Genomic DNA, 27,843 nt, shown 5'->3' on the forward strand with positions numbered 1-27,843 from the left:
TTTTATGTTTAACAATTCATTTAAGTTTAAGCTTATATAATGACATTATGATAATGAATAGTTCGTGTAGTCATAATTGAAGAAAATTTTATATTATCACCCACTTTATGAATTTTTCTATGAACTTAAATACTCTAATTCTTTTCTTTTGTCAAAAATCATAAAGAGAGTTAGAAGACGAAGCTCCCCTTTAAGACAGTGATAATTCACATAGAACACAAGAGGAAACATATATGCAAGTCAAACAAAACAATTAACACAATCGTAGGAACACAATACAACATATGAGCGTAACTTCTAAAGAAAAAAAGATCTAATGTCAATATGTCATACGATATATAAAACATCTAAATTTCACTGACATCATTTCAACACAAGTCAATTTCAAAATATACAGCAGTTAGACAAAGATAATCAGTATAATAATAATAGTCGAATTATCATGCAACATATCATCATCGGGAGTATGGGAGTAGATGGTGGCGAAGGAGGTGGTCCTTATGTGCATCATCTCCTACATGTGCATATAATTATAGTCATTAATTTAAATTAGATTCGTCGAATTGATCCGTTCTGTCAAAAAATTTAAACGACTTAAGTTGAAATTTCATCAATCTATTTTAAAGTGGGTTCAGATGGACTGACCTGCTTAAGTTCACGATTCACGTGGGTTGGTTCGTGACGGATTTAAATTGGTCCGCGGATTAAAAATATTTTTTTAATTTAAAATTAGAGTAGAAAACTCAATGAATTAATGTACTTATCTGTCTAAATCGTAATTCAAGTTTAAAAATTTCAACTATATCAATTTAAATAGTAATTTAAATTTAAAATTTTTAATATTTTTTATTTTTAATAGGTCCGTGAGTTGGCCCACTTAATCCACAATCCACTTTAAATTAGATTGAGTTAAAGATTTTCTAATCCGTCAAGTTGATGAGTCGGTCCGTCCCGCCCACCATATAACGGATTTCTAATAGGTTGACATTCTTGGTCATGGATTGACTCATTTGATAGTTCTATATAAAAAAAAATGATAATCTCAGTTAGCCTCATTGACTATCTCTGGGGATAACGCGCTCGGTCCCACAAACATTTTTCACCGGCCACCAGGGTAAATCGGGAAGCGCACGCAGCGGCCAACTCAAACGCCCAACATCCTTTAATTACGCTGCCCATTTGAAAAAATTTTTTTGCAAATATACCGTAGCTGAAGATCAAACTGCGGGTGTCTGGGTGACGACCTGAATATCCTACTGCGGCACTATTGCCCCGGAGACGATAGTTCTATATAGAACTTACCCATCGTGCTACAATCATACTGGTCACTTATTGGGCCAATTTTATTAAGCCCATATAACTTCATTTAAGGCCCATTTAAGTGTATAAAGGACAGTATGCCACCGGCACCTTATCTCACCGAGGTATCTCATTCTCATTCCCTAGCTCGACAGAGTACGGCCGAGATGACGTCACTGAACGGTGGTTTCGCCTTCCACACTCTCCACGTCTCCCGCTTTGCTACTCTCCTCTACCGCGCCAACGTGCTTCTCTACTGCTTTCCTCTGTTGGCCCTCCTCCTCCGCCACCTCCTCTATCCCTCCTCCGCCTCCGTTCTCCTCCTCGCAGCCGACCTCGTCCTATCCTTCCTCTGGGCCTCCGCCATCCCCTTCCGTTGGCGCCCCGTCCGCCGGAAAGAGTTCCCCGACAGCCTCCTCAAGGAGGTCGGCCGCGACGGCCTCCCTGCCATCGATGTATTCGTCTGCACGGCCGACCCCCGGCGCGAGCCGCCCGCGAGCGTCGCCAGCACTGCGCTTTCCGCCATGGCCTTCGACTACCCCACCGACAGGCTGTCGGTCTACCTCTCCGACGACGGCGGCTCCGCAGTGACGCTCTTCGCGTTCATGGAAGCGGCGCAGTTCGCGCGCTACTGGCTGCCCTTCTGTAAGGAGAACGCAGTCGTCAAAAGATCGCCGGAGGTGTACTTTGAAGAAGACAGCTGCGATGACGCAGGCTCCAAAAAGATGAAGGTACGTGCGGACTCTGTTAATTATTTTTGGGGGTATATTTTTGTTATTTATTAGTGCTGCATAAATACTGACACTTATTGAATTATTAGATCCATAATTTAGGCTGCATATTCCAAAATCTCATCGATCTATATTTTATATTTTTTTCTCATCCGAGAACGGTCGTAATGAACTGTGTTTTGAAGTCGTAATTAAGTCGATTGGGTCAGACGCAAATAGATAGACTATCTCACAAATCGCTTAATAGTTTATATTTTACTAAATACTGTCCCGTCTCCGTTGACTGATGGGCACGTGTTAGACTTTGACCTAGATTCATAATCTAGTTATTTTATACGGCTCTCGATTACGGTACGTCTTTGCATCATGAAGTCCATTCGGTGGTCTAGTTGATGCACTCAATAACAAGAATGTTACTATCGCATCGCCGTTCGTGTTGTCAGTGGATCGGAAAATGGTTAATTCGTGTTGTCAGCGGATGTATCGACGTGGGGTGGAAGTGGATTGCCAGACTACCACACCACAAAACACGAAAACTATTACTCGTCCAAGAACGCAAGTATATAACCTGGGAGAGTGACAGGAATGCCGATGGGGAAATATTTGTTGTCCTCGATATTACAATGATGGAGTAGTTAATTTGTTATGACTTTCGACAGTTACAAATATTATGAAAGCGGAATATTGTATAAACAATGTAACTATTAGTATTGGTCGAAGCCTTGAATTCGCCGCACAGGGCCAAGAAGACATATCTTATCTAGTGAACGACTTGTAGACAGGGATTATTCTTCGTTTTGTCAATTCCTAGACCTTTATATGGAGCGATATATATATATATATATATATATATATATATAATTTTTCTTTTTGTCGATTCCTAGATATTTATATGGAGCGAAATTATATATATATATATATATATATATATATATATATATATATATATATATATATTATTTTTCTTTTTGTCGATTCCTAGATATTTATATGGAGCGAAATTATATATATATATATATATATAAAAGGAACCAATATGTAGACAAGAAGATTAAGATGATAGTGTGTCAATGGCGGAATTATAAATTTTATAACCCCTAGTTGATTAGAAACAAAAGTCTCTGAACTACCATCTTCTCTTTTCTTTCCGAGTTGTCTTCCTCTTTCTCTTTCATTTTTTCCTTTCTAGATCTCAACATAAAATCTGATAGCTCTTCAACATTGTCAACATCGGACCCCCGGGCTATAGTCCAAGTAGGCCATCACGTGCTCCCGGGGCATAGCTAAGTTGGTTACGACGTAGCAGATTTGCAGAAGAGGGCAAGAGTTCGAATCCTGGCGAAGTCAGGCAATACCCTCTTGCGTCATGACCAACTGTAGTTTTTCGATTTACCTTCTCACAGATGGTCGTGGGGCCGACCGTGTGGAGCCGCTAAGGTGGCGGATCCACCTTTTGTAGAAGTAGGCCATCACGTGGTTCCACCCCTTGGTTGAGAGGCTAAGGATATCAAATTAGCATGTTTTTGTTTCGAATGTTAATGCGTTGTGGGCTTAAACTCCACACAACTTGTAAAGTCCTGTCTAATTTTAATTATAAATTAATAATAATATTTTAAATAGTATTTAATAAAAAATATTATTTTAATAACAGTATTTTTTATTTTAAAGTTATTTTAGATAATCTTTAAAAATAAAAATATGAATTTTATTATCAATATTTTAATTAATTAAAATTTATGTTTTAGACATTCATTTTTATTTTTGTTATTATTTAATTAAGGTATTGAGCATGTTAACTTAAATTTATTTGTGTTAGGCGGCGCAGAGGCTTGATTCTAGGTTGTACCTAGCATAATCCTTTTGTGCAATATCGAACCAAGCACAATAAATTTACCTCCTCATAAATGGTCGTCGAGTCAAGTCTACCTTTTCTAGAAGAACCAAGCACAATAAAAATAAGATCTAGTCAAGTTTCTATGGTGTTAGGTCAAGATATAGCCCGTGGTTGAAGGTTTAAAATGAAATATAAACTCCCCGCATTAGAGTACACTCCTCCTATCTGGAGTCTAAGAAATTAAAATTTTAGTTCATCTAATTTTTTTAATTGTTTAATTAAAATACCATGTGCAAAATACTAATTCTTTTAGATTGTGTCTAGCACAACTTTCGTTAGAGTTGTGCCAAATTGAGCACAATAATGGTTAGGACCGGTCTTTTAGGGGGCGAATTGCAATTTGCTTTGATTTGTCATTCGTCTTGATTGTCTAATAAATATTAATGTGTAGGGGAAATAAACACAAGAAACAAACAACACAAACATATCAAATTATTTTTACCTGATTTGAAAACCCCTAGTTCCTACTCTATAACCTAATGTCCTAGAAATAACATCAATATCTTTTCTCTTTGTTAGATACCTTTTGAAGGTGGAAAAATCTTTTACAAATATGTTCTTTTACAAGCAACACAAAAAAATTTGAATGTTGCAACAACAAGAACATAGTTATCCTTTTGGGATAAATATCACATATAAATCTTGGACCATACATGTTTAATCATTAGAAATTGTAAAGATAAAAGTACAGAGGTATACTTGAATCCATAATGCCTTTTACCTTTTGGAGTCATGCGATTTAGTCTTCTGGATCAACATGATTCCCTTGAGAATCCCCTTTAGAGTTTTCTATAGCAATCTCTTCGACAATGGAATATGAAAGATAATCAACGAACGCTTAAAATTAGCTCATCGACAAAACTACTGTGTGATCTGAGGGCTATAACTCTTTATTTATAGGAAACCCTATTAGGATTATTCTTTTGGTATTTTTTATTTTAGCTCATCATTAAAATAAAAATTACTTTTTAGATCTCTAGGCATAAAGAGTCATATCCTATTAAATATATTAAAATTTAAATATTTAAAATCTTAATTGATCACCTTTAATTGAGTATAACTGAATATGTTAGTCCGCAATACATAATTATTTCACGTATAAGTCTAATGTTGGATTAATGTCCAATAATCTTCAAGTTGGACTATACTTGTAACCTTATAATTATGTTTTGCAAAAATAATCTTATGAACTCAAATTGATTTTATGTAACCAATCCAGTCCATCAATCATATCAACATATGATCAAAATGACAATTGTTACATCTATCGTAACTCAACCATCAATGGTCACATATATCGACACAATCGAATGATATAGATCATGATATAAATATGTAGCAAGGAAACTCCATGCAATGTGATCATAACATGTCTATTTTCTATTGGTCCATCTTAAACCTAGTGAGATCAAATTATAAATTAGAGTCAGAGTGTGTAAACCAAATCATAATTTTATTTCTACATAAATCAACCTCAAATTAAAACATAACAAATCAAAGTTTGTCCAAAAAATAAAAGCATTACAAACTCTCACAAAAACTAAATATCATCCAAATATATGACACTAATATGAGCCGTGTGCTTATAAAACACTTTGGGTGATAACCTTTTAGTAAGCCAATATGCAATCATGGAGTTTGTTCCAATGTGCTTTATGGATAATTGCCCACTAAGAATTCTTTCCTTCACAACTAAGAACTTGATGTCTATTTGCTTTGATTTCGTTGAGCTCCTGTTATTGTTAGAATATAGAATTGTTGATTTATTATCACAAAATAATTTGAGTGGTCTATCAATACTATCCACTCTGTGTTGCCCCATAACAAAATTCCACAATCATATTTCATGATTGGACACCTTATAACATGTTGCGAACTCTGTTTCCATAGTAGAAGAGACCACAAGAGATTGTTTTAGACTCTTTTAGGAGATAACTCCTCTAGCTAGCAGGTAAATATAGTCTGATGTAGATTTCTTACTATCTTAACATCCAACAAAATTGAAATCAGTATATCCAACAATCCTGAACTGATATGACCTCCAATAGATGAGCATATAATCCTTTATTTTTTGTAGATTTGAAAGATCCACTTGGTTGCTTTCCAATGGTTTGGTCTTGGATTGCTCAAATATCTGCCTAACATCCCAATAATGTATGCAATGTTCAGACACATACAAACCTGAGCATATATTAAACTCCCTACAACTGACGCATAAGGAATCTCTTGCATTTCTTTTCCATCAAAATCATTCTCAGGGCATTGATTAAGACTAAATTTGTCTCCCTTAAACACAGGGGTATGACTTGGTTTACAATTTTGCATGCCATACCTGTGATGACCTTTTCGATATAGCTCTTTTGTGATAATGTCAGAGTACCTCAAGAGTGATCTCGGTGTATTTGTATACCTAACACAAAAGAGGGTCACCAAGATCTTTCATCTCAAAATTCCTAGCTAGAAATCTCTTAGTTTCATAATAAATCTATATCGGTGTTGGCAAGCAAAATATCATCAACATATAAGACCATGAAAATATACTTTCTCCCATATAACTTGTGATATATATAGTCATCAACCAAATTCATCTCAAAAATCTAACGAGATGATTACTTGATGAAATTTTGAAATACCATTGTTGAGATGCCCACATGAGCCCATAGATGGATTTCTTAAGTTTATTGAGATACCCACTATAACCTTCATCTCGATCTAACTGTTGTGCTGATGAGGCATCTCTGGGCGCTTAAAAGCCTTACGAGCACCTAAGCTCATTAAAACCCAATCCATTTTAGTAATGGTCTTGTAATGACTCCTTGCATTCCAAGCGCCTGGAAGAGATCCAGGTGCTTGGAATCTGCTGACGTGGGAGCCATTTTAACAATGGCTCACTAACTTGGATCGGGCTTTCGGACACTTGGAACTAATCTAGGAACTTGGACTCCAGAGTGCCTGGAACAATTCTAGGGGCCTGGAATAGTCAATCTTGAGTTGACCATTTTCTGAGTTCGCCTCCTCCAATTTGTTTCAGTATCCTTGTGCAGACTTTCTTTTGGTTTCTCATCCCTCAGATGCAGCAAACCTTCCTAGCTTGCTCTCTTACGCCCTTCTCCTTCCACTAGAGTACTCTTCCACATCCCCTTGTACCTTGGATGCACCGAGCCCATCGGCTCCTTTCCTATGTCATCCTTTTCACTCGCTTGTGTCTTTTGACAAGGTTCATCATCTAGTACATGTGTGTTCTTCTAAGTCCCTGTACACTTAGACACACGCATCAAATATAACAAAGAACTAACTTAAATTTATTTGACAACACATTAAATACTACTAGGGTACTAACAATCTTTTCTTTTTTGATGTTCATCAAACTAAGTTTAAATTAGGGTTGAATTAACAAAATAAGTACATAAAGCATAATTCAATAATTTTTTTTAAAAAAATTATAACTCATCCTACATTTATGCCCTTTTCCCCTCCCTTTTGATGAGTTTTTTTGACTCTTCTTCTTGATACGTTGCCATCATTGCAAGTCTCGTTATTTTTTTACTCTGAATCTTCTGAAAAGTCATCTCAAGTTGCTTTTCGATTCTTGTATTTAAGCTTCATCTTTTGTTTCCCTTTTCTTTCTTGAGTTTGGAGACAGTTGTCTTTGATGTGACATTGTTTATCACAATTAAAGCACCTTACTCTTCTTTTCATTCTCAACAGTCTTGAGGCCTATTTCTTATCAAACTTGTTAGTTTTAAAATATTTTTTTTATTTTTCTTACTAGGTAGGCTTCTTTATCTATGTCCAAAGATGTGTCCGAGTCTGACTTACTCCCTTTTGCTTATAGAGTGATGTTGCAGTTTGATATCCTTATTTCTTTCAAATTTGCACATCTTGATTCATATAATTCCAAAGTAGAAAATAAATCTTCTAAACTACTTACCTCTAAATTTTTTGAAAAATAGTAGGAATCTACTACAGACATTCATTCTAGGGTGCATGAAAAAGCGTTCAATGCATACCTCATAGTGTCCCGATTCGACACTCTTTTGTCCATATTTTGGAGATTTATTAATATCTCCTTAAGCCATGTATGTAGTTGAGTGATTGCTTCCCCCTTATCTAGCTTTAGGTTGCTTAGTTGATTTATGAGCAAAACTCTTCTGGCTAGCTTGATTTTTGAGGTACCTTCATGAAGTTCTAAGAACTTTTCCCAGAGATCTTTGACAAAGTTATAAGTTCCAATTTGTTTGAGTTCCTGCATTAGTAACACACTTAGTATATAGAATTCAACCTTACCATTGGCTATGAATTCATCTTGCTATTTCTTAGTCCATCATAGTTCATTGATTTCTTCTCCATCCTTGTTCCTAGGCACTTCGAAATCATGTTTAATACAAATCATAATTTCAAAATCTATTTTAAAAAACACCTCCATTTTCTTTTTCCAAATTGTGAATTCGTCCTTGAATTTTGGTAGGTGGATGTTTGATTTGACCATTGCTTGATTCCCTCTTTGTTATTGCACAATTGGCGGTTAATCCTTCTAGCTGTCTTGACTTTGATACCAAGTATTGGTGCAACAGAAGCAATCTAAGATTGCTAGAGGGGAGGGGTGAATAGTAACTTACAAATCAAATCTCGATTTATCTTGCTAACGTTTTAGCAAGGACACACACTATTTAAAAACATAAACATAAAATAATCAGGTGCAAATTTACTTGGTTACAACCCTCAGGTTGTTAGTTGAAGAACAATAAAAGCTCCACTAAAATCTCCTCGTCAGAAATAATTCAGAGGCAGAGAAGCCTCATACAACAGTTGAGTGTAAGAACTACAAAAAGCTGAAAGACAATGAATTCAAATGTGTGTTCATTACAACTTCGAACTTCAGTCTATTTATAGCGTTTATCTCGATCTGACCGTTGTATTGATGTGGTATCTCTGAGCGATTGGAAGTCTTTTGGGCATCTGGACTCGTCGAAACCCAATCCACTCTAGCAATGATCTTGTAACAACTCCTTGCATTCTAGGTGCCTAAAATCGATTGAGGTGGGCATCGCTTCAACAACGGGTCATTGACTTGGATTGAGCTTCTGGGTGCCTAGAATTGATCCAGTGGCTGGACTCTAGGTGCTTGGAACAGTTTCCAGCATCTGGAATGGTCAGCCTTGAGTTGACCATTTTCTGAGTTCACCTCCTCCGGCCTGTCTCGGTCGCCTTGCGCAGACTTCATTTCAGCTTCTCGTCCCTCGAATGCATCAAGCCTTCCCGGCTCGCTCCCATACGTCTTTCTCACTCCGTCGAAGTACTCTTCCACAGCTCTTCGTACCTCAGATGCACCGAACTCGTTAGCTCCTTTCCTATGTTATTCTTCTCGCTCGCTTACGTCTTCTACCAAGGTTCGCCATCTAGTACATGTGTGTTCTGCTAAGTCTCTATACATTTAGACACACGCATCAAACATAATAAGAAACTAACTTAAAATTATTTGATAATACATTAAAACACTACTAGGGTACTAACAAATTCCCCTTAGAGCTCATTTTGGAGTTCTCTTTGGCACTATCTCTGACGATGGGATACGAAAGAGAATCAGAGATAGCTTAAAATTGGCTCATCCAAAAAACTATCGTGTGATCTAGGGACCATAACCCCTCATTTATAGAAAACCCTATTAGGGTTATCCTTTTGGTATTTTATATTTTAGTGTATCATTAAAATAAAAATTATCTCTTAGGTCTCTGTACAAAACTCAAATATCCAACATCTTAATTAATCACCTTTAATTGGGTTTAATTGAATATCGCCTGTAATACATAATTATTTTACATATAAATTCAATGTTGAATTAATGATCCAAATTGAAATGCAACAACTCTTCCCGTTCAAAATCTTTAAGAATTGACATTCGAAATATTTTACGAAACCCTCTTTTATAAGCTTCAAGTTGTAGTTGAAAATCACTCAACAATCAATTGCTAGTTCTCATCAATCGATTGCTCTAGTCAAAATCAAACTTTGCTATGCCCAATGGCTTCATCCAGCATAGCATCAAGGACAACAGTCAATTGACTAATGTCGATTAGTTGACTGATCAATTAAGTTTCAAACATTCTGTTTGCTACAATAGTATCATCAGTTGATTGATAGTCTTATCAATTGACTAGTGATGATCAATCAAGTTTCAGACATTCTATTTGCTCCAAAAGTGTAATCAGTCAACTGATGAACTATAATTGTTGATTGATCATACTGCAAATCCTCTTAACCCCCCTCATTTTCATAGCAAATGACGACTAATACCTCTATTTCAACCTTATTAATGTCGAATTCTCATTTTGCCAAGTATTTAATTTATCTCGACCTATTAGGATTTTCTTTGTCTAGCATCCAGTTAACCTTGACGTATACGGTCAATCTTGACTTATTAGGACTTCATCATTCTAAGTATTTAGTCAATGGTGCAACGGTAGGACATCCGGGTTGTAACTCAGGGACCCGCGGTTCGATCCCCAGCTACGGCGTATTTGTAGGAATTTTCCTCCAAATGAGGAACGCAATCAAAGGATGCTGGACATCTGGATTGGCCGCCGTATGCGCTTCCCGATTTACCGTGGTGGTCGGTGGGAAACTTCCGTGGGACCAGACCGACCACCCTCAGAGATGTGGCTACTGGGATTATCATTTTTTTAGTCAACAATTTGATTCACTTGAACTTCACATCTCATGCCAAGTATCCGATCCTCCATGATCCACTTGGATTTTGCCCTTGCCAACTCCCTGTTGGATTTTTAATTGCCAAGTAGTTGGTCAACTTTTACTCACTTGGACTTTGCCCTTGTCAATCCCTATTGGACTTCCAACCGTCAAATATTTAATCAACTATGATCCACTTGGACTTCATCTTTACCAACTCCTTATTGGACTTTCAACTATTAAGTGTTTAATCAATCATGATCCACTTAAACTTCTCCACTGTTAAATATCTTATTAACTTTGACCTACTTGACTTTTTGCTCAACCAACAACAACCGACACCCAAATCAATCTTAGTCAATCTTAACCTGAGGTTGATTACATCAAAAATATCCCACTCAAATAATCTCTTCTTTTATTTGACATCTCAATCAACTATTAAGCATAGTCTACTTGAAGTGTCACTCAATTTTAAATATATTGATTAAATATTAAAATTCAATTTGAATTAATTCAAGCTTGGTCAAGCTTAATCAGATGGTAATTGCACTAGCAAAATTGAGTTAAGTTTCTATTATACCTAATCAAAATAAGACCCATGTTGAAGGATTAAGTTGAAATATAAACTTAATGCTTTATTTGTTTAATATGAATATGAATAAGTAGAATAAACTCTATAAATATTGTTTTTCTTAATATTTGTTAAATAAAGAAGTTTATATCCTTTTCGTTTCTATCAAAGCGGTACCTATCATGAGTGAGTTTTTGTTTTTAAAAATATATTTGATTTTGACAAAATTGACGCTGCAAATTATCATATCAGTGGCATGTTGTGACTATTAATTTTTGCATCAAGTACAAAGGGTGTTCGATTAAGGTGTTTTTATTCAGGGCTGTTTCAAAGTTTTATGAGGTCCTAAGTAAAAATTTTTTTAGACCTTTAATTTATTTTTTTAAAATATAAATTTTTTTCATCCTTTTTCATTCAAATTTGGGACCTACAATGATGGATTTAAAATATTTTTTAAATAAAATACTAATTTAAAAATAGATTTTTATATAAAATTTAATTTTCTAGTTATTAATTTAAAAATAGATTTTTATATAAAATTTAATTTTTAGCCTTTGATGTAAAATTATTAATTAAAATTTTATATTTAAATTTTATTAATAAAATTTTTTCAATTGATAAAATGTTGTTAATCTTTTTTGAGATATTGTTGGACATAAATAAGATTTTATTAAGATATTATTTTTAGAATGATGCATCAATTCAGTCATGTATTAATTCTCATGCAAGCAACAACTTCTCATGCATGTAAGCGTGAACAATACAACAAATGCACGAAACGATATTAAATTCTCATACGTAGTCATACAGGCATGATGTGGTTCTGTAAAAATTGAAGCACCGTGATCTCACGAAACGAACACATTATTGGATTGATATAAAAAAAAATATTAAAATAAAATTTATTGGGGCCTTAGACATATGTTGAGCCGGCACTGCTTTTATTATAACTGGAAGTCTTAACTCGGAGTCCTCACTATCTCTCTCCATGGCCACATGCGTACTTGTCATCACCTTTTATGTTCTTGACAAACTATGAATAGATTTTGAGTGTACAAGAGGGAGATTGCTGTTGATTTTTTTTTGAAAATAATGCAGAAAATGTACGAGAGCATGAAAGACAGAATAGGGAGGGCAGCGGAGAGAAATTATATATCCAAGGACTTGGTCTCAGACGAGGAGGAACTTGAAATTTTCGAAAGGTGGAAGGGGTTCTCCCGCAACTACCACCCCACCATCATCAAGGTTTTCTTTTCCTCTATGAACATTAACAAACTTCGCTGAAACAACAAAGCTCTGTTTGTTAGCTCTTGAAGATGCTGTTCTTGAACAGGTGTTGCTTGAAAGCGGCAAAGACGTAGATATCTCCGGCAACTCATTGCCCAATCTCATCTATGTCTCCAGAGAGAAAAGCCCAGCTTACCATCACCACTATAAAGCAGGGGCTCTCAATGTCCTGGTAACAAAATTTCTTGTTCTTGAATTTGATTTTCATTGTTGTTGTTGTATCATCATTCTTATAGAATATGATATGTTGATCGTCATTCTACGTTTGGTTTTTCTCTAGACGCGGGTGTCCGGCGCCCTCAGCAATGCGCCAATCGTGCTCACATTGGATTGCGATACCTTCTCCAACGATCCTCGCGCACCGCTCCGCGCGCTCTGCTACTTCCTCGACCCATCCCTCGCCGCCGATCTAGCCTTTGTGCAGTTCCCGCAACGCTACCAGGGGATCAACGAGGACGACATCTACGCCTCCCAGTACATGCGCTTGTTTCGATTCAACCCCAGGGGGATGGACGGGCTTCGCGGCCCAAGCTACGTCGGCACCGGCTGCTTCTTCGCTCGAGCGTCTTTGCACGGCGACACAAAGGCGGCGTTGCCGATATTGCGTTCGGAAGCTGGCCGGTTTTCGGCATCGGAGGACGTTCTGAGGAAGGCTCACGGTCTGGCGAAGTGCGACTATGAAGACGCCACCAGCTGGGGTTCCACGGTAAAATTGAAGATTTTGAAGCTTTTATATAGATTCAAGTTATTTATATATATATTACTTTTCGTCTTCTCCGTAGATTGGGTTTCGGTACGGATCGCTGGTGGAGGACTTCCACACGGGGTATCGTCTCCACTGCGAGGGCTGGAGGTCAGTCCTCTGCGACCCTGAGTGGGCGGCGTTCGTCGGAGACGTGCCCAAGAACTTAAACGACGTGATCAGCCAAATGAAGCGTTGGATCGTGGGGCTGTACGAGGTGGGATTCTCGAGGCACACTCCTCTGTATTATGGCGTCAGGAAGGCTTCCTTCCCAGTGGGATTGTGCTACGCGCATTACGCCTTTTGGGGCGCTTGGTGCGTTCCGTTGATGATCTATGGCCTTCTTCCGCCGTTGGCTCTCATCCATCGCGTCCCTTTGTTTCCCAAGGTGAATTAATAGATTGGTTGATTATGTTCAACGGTATGTCTTTGATTTGTCGTCGTCGCTGCAGGTATCTGACCCGTGGTTCTTCGTCTACGCCTACCTCTTCCTGGCCGCCTACCTCTACGACCTCCTTGACTTCCTCGTCGAAGGCGTCCCCTTTCGCCGGTGGTGGAACGACCAGCGCATCTGGCTCTTCCGCGGCCCCACCTCGTTCCTCTTTGGCACACTCGAGTTCCTGCTGAACTCGCTGTCCGTATCCGCCCCCGGGTTCAACCTCACCTCCAAGGTCACCGAGGAGGAGCAGGCCGCGCGGTACGCCAGAGGAGACTTCGACTTCGCGGCGCGCTCGCCGTTCTTTGCGGCGCTCGGCGCGGTGGCAATCGTGAATTTGAGCGCGGCCGCGGCGGGGATCAAGAGGGCGGTGACGGGGGAGGTGGACATTGGGGAGTTCTCGATGCAGTTGGCGCTGTGTGGGTTTGTGGCGGCGAATTGCTGGCCGATTTATGGGGCGATGTTTTGGAGGAGGGACGGTGGGAGGATGCCTGTGAGTGTGACGGCGGTGGCAGCGGCGGTGGCGGGGCTGCTCCACATGATCGCGCATCTCGTCTAGTACGATCACTTATGCTACTGGATCAAGATGTTTCTTCGTAATGTGTGTAAAAATTTACTATAAGAACGATGACATTAATGCACGATCTAAACACAAATAATTCCATCTTATAACAGAGAGGAAGAACTATTAAATCATAAGGATGTTAATATCCTGGGTATTATCGATAAGGATCATCGTGAATAATCAGTATAAAATAATTTTAATTTTAATTTTTTGTTTAAGTTTTAAAATTTAGAATTTAGAATTTAATATTTAATTTAAAGAAAATGAAAATAAAAAAAATACACTTAGACAAATTACTGAACCACATCTGTGACTTTGTCAATTATCCAAAACATGTACGTGACTTTGGAAATTACCAATCACCTATGTAGATGCATGTGACCGTCACATGCATCTGAACTGAAAGAGAAATTCGAACCACGTTCCATTTTGATTCGGACGCATTTCTTCGTGACGTGCGTCCGAATCAAAATCGATGGTCGGCAATCTTGGTCAAAAAGGAGAACAAGAAAAAATAAATCTAAACCTAAACTTAAACATCATGCCATTTCCAAATGATCGACAACGTGTTTCCGATGGTTTATAACACGGCACGGTAACACAACGAAGACAAAAGACCCTCCCCTCCTGACCACCGAAGTTCTAACTAGCGAAATGCAATGTTCCTCCCGACTAGCTCTGATTGTAACTGTCGGACGAAACTCAGCTTTGTTCTTTTTTTGGGTAGTGCTGAAATCTTTTGGTAGAATAAAACATCCTTAAAACTCAAGTGTCACGCCTTGGCTTTGCGTATATCACTGTTCCGACAGAGAAAAATTACTCCAAAATTCCAAGCCGTCTAGAAAAACTTCAAAGCACCGACGAAATCTAAAATCCTATTGAGGAAATTTTCACTCGGATCAATCGAGACATATATGTTTTCTTCATCCGATTTTAGTTATCTTTTCCCCTTTTTATAGATTAGCATTATCAATTGTTAGGAAGATTAACCTTTCCAATTTTTAGATGTCTTTGTTTAACTCTTTAAAACAAAACCCTAATTATGTTTTTATCTAAAAGTTAATTGTTTCTAAAAGTATAAATCCTAAAAAGTTATAGTACAATTTTAGAACGATGCATATTTTATGATCTATTGATTTCCTCCACTTGGCCATTGTGTTTTTTAAATATTCATAATTTTAATAGAATTTTTGTTTGCAATATGGTTAATTTCTGATTGTATCAATGCAGGGAAGATCAAATTTTTGATGATGTGCTCACCGTTATGATGCAATCTATAGATTCACAAATAGAATCGAAACAAATCCGTTACTTCAAATATAAATATGAATACATATAATATTACACCTTCAACTCCCTCTAGTGTTGTGATCAATACTGGAGAGACTATTAATTACATCTTTAATTTGAATGAATAAGCTCTTAGTTTTGAGGATGACCTAATACATACGAGTACAAGATTGGAAGATATTTATGAGGATATGTGGACTGAACAAGAATATAACGATAATAGAATGGAAGCGGAAATTGAAATGGATGCCTTTAAGGATGAATTCTTAGCAAATGATATGCATTATTCATTAGATGAGTCAGTCAACACTAACGAATATAGCGACCTTAAAAAGTAGTTTCCATTAGCTAAAGATGCATATGAAATGAACACAAGACTTGTTCTATTGCAAATGGAAGAACCATATGACTCTATTGAAGAATTTTGTGTGGGTTAGGTAATGTATTTTTGTAACTTTCATAATATTAACTTAACTTAATTTCAGTAGTACTAACATAACTATATATCAATTCTTATTGTAGGTTTACACAACACAAAAATATTTTAAATTTGCACTTGCTAAATATGCTATGAAAAGAGGCTTCACATATAAAATAAAAGACACTAGGAAGATTAGAGTTAAAGCAATCGGTGATGAAGAAAATTGTACATGAATAATAATTGCAAAGGGAGATATTGAGTTTATTGTTATAAAATATTTAAAGCATCACCAGTGCAGTCTTAGTATAGAACAACTGATCATCCTACATCCACATCTTCATTTATAACTTCTTAGATTGAAAATCATTTTATAACATTAGAAGATTATAGACCCATAAACATTCAGAATGAGATGAAATCACGAATTGGAGTGAATATATCATATCGAAAGATATACTATGTACGTGTGAAAGCTATAAATAAGGTGGTAGGTGATTTTGATAAAGATTATGGTGATTTCCCTAGACTATTTCATGAGATAAAATATAGAGACCCAAATACATACGTTGCATTGAAAAGAAATGGTGATAAATTCCAATATTGTTTTTGGGCTTTTGGTGCATGTGAAAGAGTTTTTTGAATATATTTTCATAAATTAATAGGAATTAATGCAACACACTGAGTGGCAAGTATCCTGGTGTATTATTGATGGCTACAACAATAGATGGTAATGGAAATTTTCTTCCAATTGGCTTTGTAATTATTGAGGTTGAGTGTGGCTTTGCATGAGAGTGGTTTCTAAATCATCTAAAGATATTTCTTGCCATTGATCCTGTTGGGATACAATCAAAGTCCCACATTGAAAATACATGAAAAAAGATTATGGATTTATAAGATAGAAAATATCTTTATTGGAATGAGGCTTTTGGGTAAAGCTCAAGAATAAAACTATGAGAGCTTATGCCAAAAAGTGGGCAATATCATACCATTGTAGAGATATATTGATTGCATTAGTCCTAACAATTGGTATCAAAGTCATGGTCTATATGGAGCCATATAGGAACCCTTAAGAAAAAATTGAAAGAGGTAGAAGAGGCTCGGACCATGGGGATAATGGTAGGGAGGCTCCTAGTAGTTCTTTGTTTGAGGGGTCCATAAAATATGATAATTATATCTGATAGATATCATGAAATATTATTTGTAATGAGTAATGTTTACCCTACTACTCACCATGGATTATGTTGTCATCACCTATCTTGTAATATAATTACATATACTCATGATAGACCTGCATTAGGATTGTTTTAGACTATAGTTAGAGCAAATACAATTCCACAATATGATCGAATCATACAGATTATGTCAAAGACACATGCAGATGCTTATAAATGGTTGTAAAATATAGAACCTACAAAATGATCAAATACACATCTCTCTGGTAGAAAGTACTCAATGTCGACCATAAATTATTCTGAAAGCACGAATGCATTGTTCAAGAAGACTCGAGAACTCCCAATTACAATGCTAATAAATGACACAAGGAGGAAGGTTGCACAATGGTTTAATAATCGTAGGGAGCAAGTGTCCAATTCTGTAAAAGTATTGGCGCCATTAGCTATGAAGGAGATTGACACTAGGAGATAAAAAATTGGGTACTATATAGTTTATCCATTTAACAGAACAGAAATGGAGGTACAAACTTCATCATCATCCTACATAGTTGACATGGAGTCTTGTAAATGTGATTGCGGTGAGTTTCAGATTTCAAGACTTCCTTGCTCACACGCTATTGCAGTGTGTTTATGTAGGAACATGGACCCGTATAAGTATTGTGAGCATTATTTCTTATTTAAAACTTAGAAAAATACTTACATTGATCATATTTATCCATGTAGAAGTAAACAATATTAGCCATTAGATGGACACGAATGTATTGTTTTACCACCTAGTAGCTTTGTGCAACCTGGAATAAGGAAGAAGGTGAGGTTCCTATACAAGCACACGGGAAAGGTTAAAAATAAGTGTAGTAGATGCAAATAATTAGGTCATAATAAAAGATCATATAGAATGCCTCCAACAAGTTGATACATGTATTAGTGTTCTTTTGTGATAATGCTTGACTTTTATATGTATTTGGCACACAAGCCTATCATTGTGATGATGAACATATAAGTGTATTTTGCAAATATATTCAGATGTGTATTTTGATTAACATAGCATTAATTTTAAAACTGTTGATTTACATTTACATATCTCAATGTTATGTTGTCTCTTGTAAATTGACATTTGGTATGTTATAAAATGATTTTATGACAATTATTTTATCCTAATCTATGTTGGTGTTGAATTCTTGTTGAGATTTTATCAGAACAATACTTTTGTAAAATGGTCTTCGTATTTGAATAAAATCATACATTTATCAAATGATTATAAAAAGTGCCCGAATCATGTTCCAAAAATTGTTGCTATTGATATAGTGTATCGCAATGATGTTTGAGGGCATGAATACAATCAGGACACCAACCCGAGCACATAGGACCTGGTCCCATGTCAATCCAAGGTGGTTTGATCCATCAGTCTATTTTAGTCAAAACTGACTGATGAACCTTAGCAATTCTAAAAATAAAAAATTTTATATCGTAAGAAAGAACGAAGCTTAAGGATCTCAAATATGATGTGGATGAGTGATCATCATCGTCACATCATTTATATTGAGCTTTTGACATCATTTCTCATGCCTGAATCATGTTAAAAAAATCACTACTCTTGATATGGTGCATCACAATGATGTTTAAGGACATGGACATAATCTAGACACCAACCTGAACACATAGGACTAGGTCACATGTCAATCCGAGGTGGTTTGGTCCATTAGTCGATTTTGGTCAAAATCAGTTGATGGACCTTAGCACCTTAGCAATTCTAAAAGTAAAAAATTTTGTATCGTAAGAAAGAGGGAAGCTCAAGGATCTCAAATATGGTGTGGATAAGTGATCATCATCATCGTATCATTTATATTGAGCTTCCGACATCATTTCTCATGCCTAAATTGTGTTCAAAAAATCACTGTTATCGATATAATGTATCGTAATGATGTTTGAGGGCATAGATATATTAATAACACCTGCCTGAGCACATATAAGCGTTGAAGTCAAGCAATTAACGGAAAGTAATACATAACCTTCCATATAATATTTTTTGTCTTCCCTGATATGCAACTATAATGCTTATAATGAGGGTGAGTGTAGATTCTGCATTCAATCAGTTTACTGTCTTTATTCTAAAATATTATGTAGTTGTTGTTGGTGCAATCTTGCCCCAAGTGAATTAGGTTTTAATGTTTGGCTAAAATGAGTTTAAGTTAGGCAATGTTGGTGATCTAACGTGTGTGAATTGAGTTCACAGGAAAGTCCAGGAATGAAGTCTTGGCAAAAGGTGAAGTTCCGGAGGCGCGGCCTCTTGGCAAAGGTGAAGTCTCGGAGGCGCGACCTCTTGGCAAAGGTGAAGTCCCGAAGGCGCGGCCTTTTGACAAAGGTGAAGTCCCGGAGGCGAGGCCTCTTGGCAAAGAATGAAGTCCCGAAGGCGCGGCCTCTTGGCAAAGGAAGACTTAGCATGATGAAGCTGAGGGAAACGTCTCAAGCTAGTGCAAGGAAGGGCACGAGGCTTGTGAAAGGTGTTTGAAAGCTTGCGTCAAGGCTAAGGGCTGAAGAAGAAGTTGAAAGAGGAGTTTCAGCTTGATCAGTCGACTGACCAGCTCTTTACCAATCGACTGACAGTCCAGTCGACTGATCAATTTTTCTAGTCGACTGGAGATTGATTAGAAGTACACCGAAGCGGACAGAAAGATCAGTCGAGTGAGCAGTCGACTGGCATCAGTCGATTGAAATTGGAGCAGTCGACTGATACATGACCGTTGGAGCGACAGCTGGCTGATTAAATACAGATTAAATAGCCGTTGAAGCCCATCAGTCGACTGACCCTTGGATCAGTCAATTGATGTCGAAAAACTTATAAAAATACAATTTGACAATTGGAGAAGTGGTGATTCATGTAGGATCGATGTACGCGCTAGAGGGGGAGGTCAATAGCGCGTGTAGCTTTTCAAATTCTTTCGTTCGATTTCTATCAGAATACTAAGCAGCGGAATTAGAAACAAATAAAGAGGACAAGCAGGATTTACTTGGTTCCTAACCCCCCAGGGTTAGTACGTCCAAGGCCTAATTCGGGAGGCACCCATCCACTAGTGCTCTCCTTTCCGAACGTCGTTCGGAGGCGGAGAAACTCATCTTACAGTCTAAAAATAGTTACAATAAAATAAGAACAAGTAAGAACACATAGAAAAGAGATAACCAAACAGTAGCTGCCGATCTGGAAGTCCGAGCGCCGCGCACTCCTCCTGGATCTTCCCCTGTTGCAAGCGTTTGACTCTGTTCGCGTTCAGAAGTACCACTAGTTGAGCAGAGAGGTTAATCACTTGAATGCCTTTGCTTCTGCACATTCATGGCCTTTTATACTGGTCCTGAGTTGACTCATATCCCTATCTGGGTCGACTCCATCTTGCGTGGCAGATAGAACTTCATCCTGCTCGTTATCTGCTGTCCGAGTCAACTCAAATACCCTTCTGAGTCGACTCAAGTGCCCTTCTGAGTTGACTCCAGCTAGAATCTGAGTCGACTTCAGAAACCTTTTTGTAGATCTCTGAAAGGGCTTCGCAACACATCAGACCGTGCCTCGTTTCGAGTCCTGAGTCAAAAGTTATGACCCGTTGAAGTTGACCCTGCATTATGGTTCCTGCAATCATTCTTCTATATTCTTGCACGAACTCCAATCATTGTAAACCTGATTCCTCTTCCTCTAAACTTCACTACCAATCTTGTACAAGGAAGAGATCGATTTGTAAAGGTTTCTCCGCCTTCAAAGTGCTCTTTGAAAAGGAGAAGTTTCATAGTGGAAAGGTGCTCGCTGTGTGTGGATCCTTGGATTAGTCACCTCGTTGAGGTGGATACCAAGTAAATCGAACGGGTTAGCGATTGTTCTTTCTTTTGTGTATTGTATTTTGCTTCCGCTAACGTTCTCGCAGGAAAGATCGAGAAATCGCTATTCACCCCCCTCTAGCAAACGCCTCGGTCCCAACAAGTGGTATCAGAGCAGGTCCCTTTCGCGCGAACTAACATTCAACCGAAAGAATCATTAATGGCGTTTCAAGAGGGATACAACACCGCACGACCGCCCTACTTCGACGGCAACGACTTCGCATATTGGAAAGGTAGGATGGAGTACTATCTAATGAACGATATTGAAAATTGGTTTAGTGTTGTAGTTGGCTTCGAAAAGCCCAAGGATACAACCGGAGCGCCTCTACCTATCAAAGATTGGTCGAAGGAGATATGTAAGAAAGCACAAGCAAATGCGAAAGCCACAACTACTCTGCAATGTGGACTTTCCAAAGAACAATTGAGCAAGGTCGGTCCATTCAACTCGGCCAAGGAATTGTGGGAGAAACTCATTGAACTCAACGAGGGTTCAAGCGAATCAAGGCGAGCCAAGAGAGATCTCTTGGTGGGTCAACTACAATCCTTCGCCATGAAGCTTAACGAAAATGTGAGCCAAATGCATGGACGATTCAAGGAAATTGTGAATGGGCTCCACGTCATAGGTGAGAAAATCGACAACCGCGATTTAGTGAGGTATGTACTTCAAGCATTTCCCCGAACTACTTTATGGGCATCAATGGTAGATGCTTATAAAGTATCTAGGGATCTTTCAGTCATTAAACTAGATGAACTATTTTGTGAATTTGAACTACATGAACAAGCTAATGGGTCTTCCAAAGAGAAAGGTATAGCTTTGGTTGCAGAAAAGAAGAAGAAGAGGGAAAAGAAGGAGAAGTCCTCATCCGAGTCCGATCGGGAGTCTTCGGATAGCGACGAGGAGATGTCGGCCAAAGAAATAGGTCACTATGTCAAAAGGATGATGGGGAAGTCAAGGAGGTTCACCAGAAGAAATGTCAAGAAGATGTTCACACCACCTCAAGGTAAATCTCAAAGTTTCAACTATAACCCTAACGTAACTTGTTATGAATGCAATAAGAAGGGGCACGTCAAGACAAACTGTCCGGAGTGGAAGAAGAAAGAAGAGAAGGAAAGGAAAAAGAAGGAGAAAAAGAAGAAGGAAGTCATGGTGGCCCAAGCCACATGGGATACATCGAGTAGCGACTCATCGGATGATGAAGAGATATGCCACATCACTAGACACATGGCACTGATGGGATATGTAAGTGACCAAGAGACCTCAAGTGAGGAGGAAGAATCAAGTAGCGACGAATCTTCATCAAGTGAAGATGAGGTAATAGATTCTGCCAAAGCAAATCTTCTTTATAGAACTATTGCTTATCTTAAAAATGCTTTGGATAAATCAAAGTCTAAGGTTAAGGCATTAAAGGAGGAACTTAGAACTATTAGGAACAATGCATGTGAATCTAGTGACTCTAGTGAAATTAACGAGGAAAATGCTAAATTAAAGGGTGAAGTCATTGATTTAAGAAAATGCTTAGAAAAATTTTCAAATGGATCAAAAACCCTTGATATGATCTTAAATAGTCAAAGAGCGGTGTACAACAAGGCCGGAATAGGATATAAGCCTAAAGAGTTTGCCTATATTTCTCTAGTAGGAAGACAAGGGTCACCCAACAAACCAATCACTAAGGGTAAAATAAGACAAGCATGGGTACCTAAGAAATATTTGAAAATGTTAGTGAATCTAGCTTTTGGGTACCAAAGAGTGATGTGTTTCATGTAGTTTAGGTAAGAACTCATGTTTACCAAACCAAATATGTTAAAGAAATTATCAAGAAAGTTGGTTTGGAAAATACTAAGGTAGCTTCAAATACTATTGGACAAATGTGAACTTAGACAATGATGTGGAGGGAATTTGATATGTATTTTGAAAGATTATGAACTTAGCATTGCATGATCCCATAGCAAAATGTTATTTCACAAGACCCTAGGAAGGATTTGCTATGAAGTTAATATTTATATGATATGTCTTTCTCTCTTATCCACTTTCTTTTAATATATGTGTTGCATTCTTGTTTGCTTTAAATTAAGGATGGTGTATGGATTTAGGGGGAGTTCTTGTAGTTTAACATATCATTTTGAAACATACTTCAATCATGACCCCCAAATCTATAATTTAGACACATTTCAAAAACCCATATGAAAGCTTTAGTGATGTCTACCTATAGACAATCTTAATCATCAAGAATGTTGATACAAAGCTTTTGTGCCATTAAGAGTTTCACAAATTTTTAAAACTTGGTATCAAACTTATAAAATACAATCATTTTTCATAAATTTATATTTTTCCTTGATAATATATGTGAAAACAAACTTGCTCGCAAAATTTCAGATTTTTCTGAATTTTATGAAATTTTTAAGGATTTTCTGAAGTTCGCTACATAGAGCTGTTTTCAGAGTATCAGTCGACTGATTCAGAATCAGTCGATTCAGAAATCAGTCGACTGAAGCAGTCGACTGCAGGTCAGAATTCACTCGACTGAAAAATCTGTGAGTTTTTGAATCAAGGTATCAGTCGACTGGTCCATTCATCAGTCGACTGATGTGGCTGAAATTCTTCAAATTTTGACCCATTCTTGACCATTTGCGTATCCTATAACTTACCATGATCTAGGAACATCCTTATGGTCATTGAGATCAATCAAGGAAGTAGTTTGGGCATCCCATTGATAACATTCCTCGAATCGTATTGACTCTAAAGCCCGGTTGAAGTATATATATATTTGACTCTCTACGATTAACCCTCATGATTTATTGTTGGTGCAATGGTCTAGGGGGAGGGTGTCCCAGAAAGATCAAACATTACAATGGAATGAGGCTTTTACTTGTGTTGAATGAGTATGTTAGGGATTTAAGGGGAGCATTTGGGTTACACATGAAATATTGATAAGAACATCAAAGTTAAAACCATAATTCTATGATATATTCTCTATTAATTTTTAAACAACCTAGAATGGTGTATTAGTAGAAAATTATATCTCTTGCTAGTTTTTAATCATAATCATGATCTATTTATCTTTGTGAGATGTTAATGGATTTAGGGGGAGTGTTCTGGTTTAATATGATTCTCTGAGATGAAAAACATAAGCAATTTCATGACTTAAGGTTTCATGACATGTCTTGTTGATTAATATACATCCTAGCTCTATCCATTGGTAGAAAACCCTATCCTTCTTCATTGGTGATACTAAACTCTTAATGACCCTAAAAGTTCATATTTTTGTTACATAGTATCAAAATCATATTTTAATATGCAAAACTTTTTAAAATTATTTTTCTTGGATTTTATATCATGTAAGTAATTACAGTATGAAATTTCATAATTTTTGGAAGAAAACTGAATTACTTATGCATCTTTGAAGCTGGGTCTGAAAAACTAAGTTTTTCAGTCATCAGTCGACTGATACAGAGACCAGTCGACTGATGTCACTGTTTGTCACTGTTTTGACCCGTTTCTTGATAATTGGACATCCTTTGCCCTCTATTATTTGATGCATGCTCTAGGAGCATAGTTATGATCTATAGGAATGTTCAAAACCTATAACTTAGATGTCCTAACTAAATTGTTGGTGCTTGTTTTAAGGAAAGTATGATTTTAGGGGGAGCCCGTGCCAAAACTACTCAAACTTGACCTCTAAGGCTCCATACTGGGATTTCCTAGGATGGATTTTATAACTTGTGATGTAATAACTTTAAAACTGTGGTTGTGTGAAACTTGAATTCTAATATTTGATGTAAAACCTTAAAACTATGGTGGTTTGGTACTTATGATAACTATGGATGTTAGAAGTTTAAACTACTTGTTTTAAGAATGATGTTATATCATGTTAAGTGTTTGTGGTTGAGGCTTTTGATGAATTTTGTTGAAGTTGTTGTGCATTCATACTCATGTTAGATTTTTTTTTCATGCATTAAGGGGGAGTATTTAGACTGAAAATAAATTTTTGACACACTTGCATGAATTTAGGGGGAGTATTTAGATTGAAAGTGAATTTTTGAAACACTTGAATGAATTCAGGGGGAGTGTTTTAGGTTATAATAAGTTTCCAAGATAGAAACTATTAGCAAATTTCAAGAATTAAGGAGTCATGACATTTCTTGTAGGATATTACACATTCTAGGCTCCTTAATTGGTGAAAAGATCTATTCATACTAAATGTTGATACTTTGATCATGAGAAACTTAAAGTTTCAAGTTTTTGATACATGGTATCAAAATAACATTTTAATAATGCAAAATTTATGAAACTAATTTTTCCTAATGACAAATGAGTTAAGCAACTATGGTGTCAAATTTCATAATTTTTCGACGAAAATTGAATAAGTTATGAATTTTTGAAGTTGGGACTGAAAAATCATATTTTTCAGTCATCAGTCGACTGATGCAGATACCAGTCGACTGATGTCTCTGTTCAACTATGTATTTGACCAGTTTCTTGGCAATTGACCACTCTTTGACCACCAACTCTTAGTGTATACTCTAAAATACCATTATTGATCAATTGGACTGGTCTAAACCTAAATATTGATAAGTTGTCAAAATTATGTCAAATATTGATAAGTTGGACGTGTTATGCTCCTTATTGATCTTAAGTGTCAAATTTCAAAATTTCTTTCTCCTCCTTATTGGTTCCTATTGTTTTTGATGGTTGACAAAAAAGGGGGAGAAATAAAGTGTTCAAGTTAGGTTGTTAAATCATCTATGGTTTAATACTCAGGATAATCATGCTTAATGTTACTTATTGATTCATTATGTTTATGATTCAGTTTTTACTGGGATAAATTGTTGTTATTTGATATATGTTGTTTTAAAGACCTAACTTAAATAAATTTTTGCCAAACATCAAAAAGGGGGAGATTGTTGGTGCAATCTTGCCCCAAGTGAATTGGATTTTAATGTTTGGCTAAAATGAGTTTAAGTTAGGCAATGTTGGTGATCTAACGTGTGTGAATTGAGTTCACAGGAAAGTCCAGGTTGGAAGACTTGGCAAATGGTGAAGTCCCGGAGGCGCGGCCTCTTGGCAAAGGTGAAGTCCCGGTGAGGCGAGGCCTCTTGGCAAAGGATGAAGTCCCGGAGGCGCGACCTCTTGGCAAAGGAAGACTTAGCACGATGAAGCTGAGGGAAACGTCTCAAGCTAGTGCAAGGAAGGGCACGAGGCTTGTGGAAGGCGTTTGAAGGCTTGCGTCAAGGCTAAGGGCTGAAGAAGAAGCTGAAAGAGGAGTTTCAGCTTGATCAGTCGACTGACCAGTCTTCACCAGTCGACTGACAGTCCAGTCGACTGATCAGTTTGTTTCAGTCGACTGGAGATTGATCAGAAGCACACCGAAGCGGACAGAAAGATCAGTCGAGTGAGCAGTCGACTGGTACCAGTCGACTGGTGTTGGAGCAGTCGACTGATAGACTACCGTTGGGTGACAACTGGCGAATTAAATGCGTATTAAATAGCCGTTGAAGCCCATCAGTCGACTGGCCCTTGGAGCAGTCGACTGATGCACAGAATTCTATAAAAACGCAGTTTGACGATTGGAGAAGGAGCGATTCATTCTTCTATATTCTTGCACGAACTCCAATCATTGTAAACCTGATTCCTCTTCCTCTAAACTTCACTACCAATCTTGTACAAGGAAGAGATCGATTTGTAAAGGTTTCTCCGCCTTCAAAGTGCTCTTTGAAAAGGAGAAGTTTCATAGTGGAAAGGTGCTCGCTGTGTGTGGATCCTTGGATTAGTCACCTCGTAGAGGTGGATACCAAGTAAATCGAACGGGTTAGCGATTGTTCTTTCTTTTGTGTATTGTATTTTGCTTCCGCTAACGTATTTTGCAGAGAAAGATCGAGAAATCGCTATTCACCCCCCTCTAGCAAACGCCTCGGTCCCAACATATCAATAGTATTTAAACTTAAACTAAATATTAAGTTTGAGTTTGAACCTTAATCTTATGATCGGCCAAGCCATTGACTGCGAGGTCATGGTCGGCCAAGCTAATAGTTGCGACCTCGCGGTCAAATGAGACCTTGCGGGTGGTTGAGCTAGCGATCAGACCAAAGCTTATGGCTAACCGAGCTACTGGCAGGCCAAGCTATATAAAGTTTAATTAAATCATTAGAACCTATACTAAGTTGTATTCAAACCACCATAGCACAATGTATTTTTTTTAACATGGTTAATGTTATCCTATTTATGTTCAATTTGTTAGTCTAACAAATCATAGTTAATATTAACCATATTGATGGTTAATAGGTAAATTTTCATTTAAAAAAAATATCATGTTTGTCATTCACTACTTGGTTTGTCCTTATATGTTTGTTATCACATCCATTTGATCTACATATAGTTCATGCATTAAAATTGTACATAGAGAGATAATTTTAAAACTTTTCAACTAAACCAATGTCATTAACACCTGTTGGCACTCAAACATGGTAGCAACTTGTTTAAGCTAACTAGTGATACTTTAGTTTGGAACATTATTTTGAAGCTTCATTTGTTATAGACTCCCATACAACATACTTAATCTACTCGAGTGATATATGTTATGAAATCCATCTTCACAAAGTTTTGGTAACACAAACATCCAAGAAATAACAAAACAATTTAAACTTACTATTAAGTTGAGCAAAAGCTTACTTGTGTGTCAAATGAAAACTTCACAGTTTCAACTTGCCTTCTGAGCAGATTCTCAAGTCAAAATCAAAAATATCAACTCCAAACAACCTCCTGTTGCACAAAAATATAGGATCTTAAAAATCAAGATACAATTTAAAACCTATAAATGTGTAAACTCCAACCAAAAATCAAAATAATGGATCCTCGAGACCAACTTAGCTAGCAACCGGCCAAGCTTGCA

At 37.1% G+C, this 27,843-nt stretch overlaps 1 protein-coding gene across 1 annotated transcript; it reads left to right on the forward strand.

The window, feature by feature from the left end:
• Window positions 1-1,432: 1,432 nt before the first annotated feature.
• LOC141819594 (cellulose synthase-like protein G3) lies at window positions 1,433-14,320 on the forward strand. The gene is made up of 6 exons (XM_074706846.1): window positions 1,433-2,030; window positions 12,281-12,427; window positions 12,516-12,641; window positions 12,750-13,175; window positions 13,252-13,599; window positions 13,664-14,320. The coding sequence occupies exons 1-6, from the start codon at window positions 1,467-1,469 to the stop codon at window positions 14,204-14,206; spliced, it is 2,154 nt and encodes a 717-aa protein (XP_074562947.1). The 5' UTR covers window positions 1,433-1,466; the 3' UTR covers window positions 14,207-14,320.
• The last annotated feature ends 13,523 nt before the right edge of the window (window positions 14,321-27,843 follow it).

This window comes from Curcuma longa, unplaced genomic scaffold (genome assembly GCF_044706935.1).
Source record: "Curcuma longa cultivar G26 ecotype Majalengka, Jawa Barat unplaced genomic scaffold, ITB_CL_G26_1.1 contig_9542, whole genome shotgun sequence".
NCBI lineage: Eukaryota > Viridiplantae > Streptophyta > Magnoliopsida > Zingiberales > Zingiberaceae > Curcuma > Curcuma longa.

Coding starts and splice junctions, on each gene's coding strand:
- LOC141819594 (XM_074706846.1), top strand. CDS start 1,467: ATGACGTCACTGAACGGTGGTTTCGCCTTCCACACTCTCCACGTCTCC. Junction 12,428..12,515: donor ACCACCCCACCATCATCAAG/GTTTTCTTTTCC, acceptor GTTCTTGAACAG/GTGTTGCTTGAAAGCGGCAA. Junction 13,176..13,251: donor CCACCAGCTGGGGTTCCACG/GTAAAATTGAAG, acceptor TCTTCTCCGTAG/ATTGGGTTTCGGTACGGATC.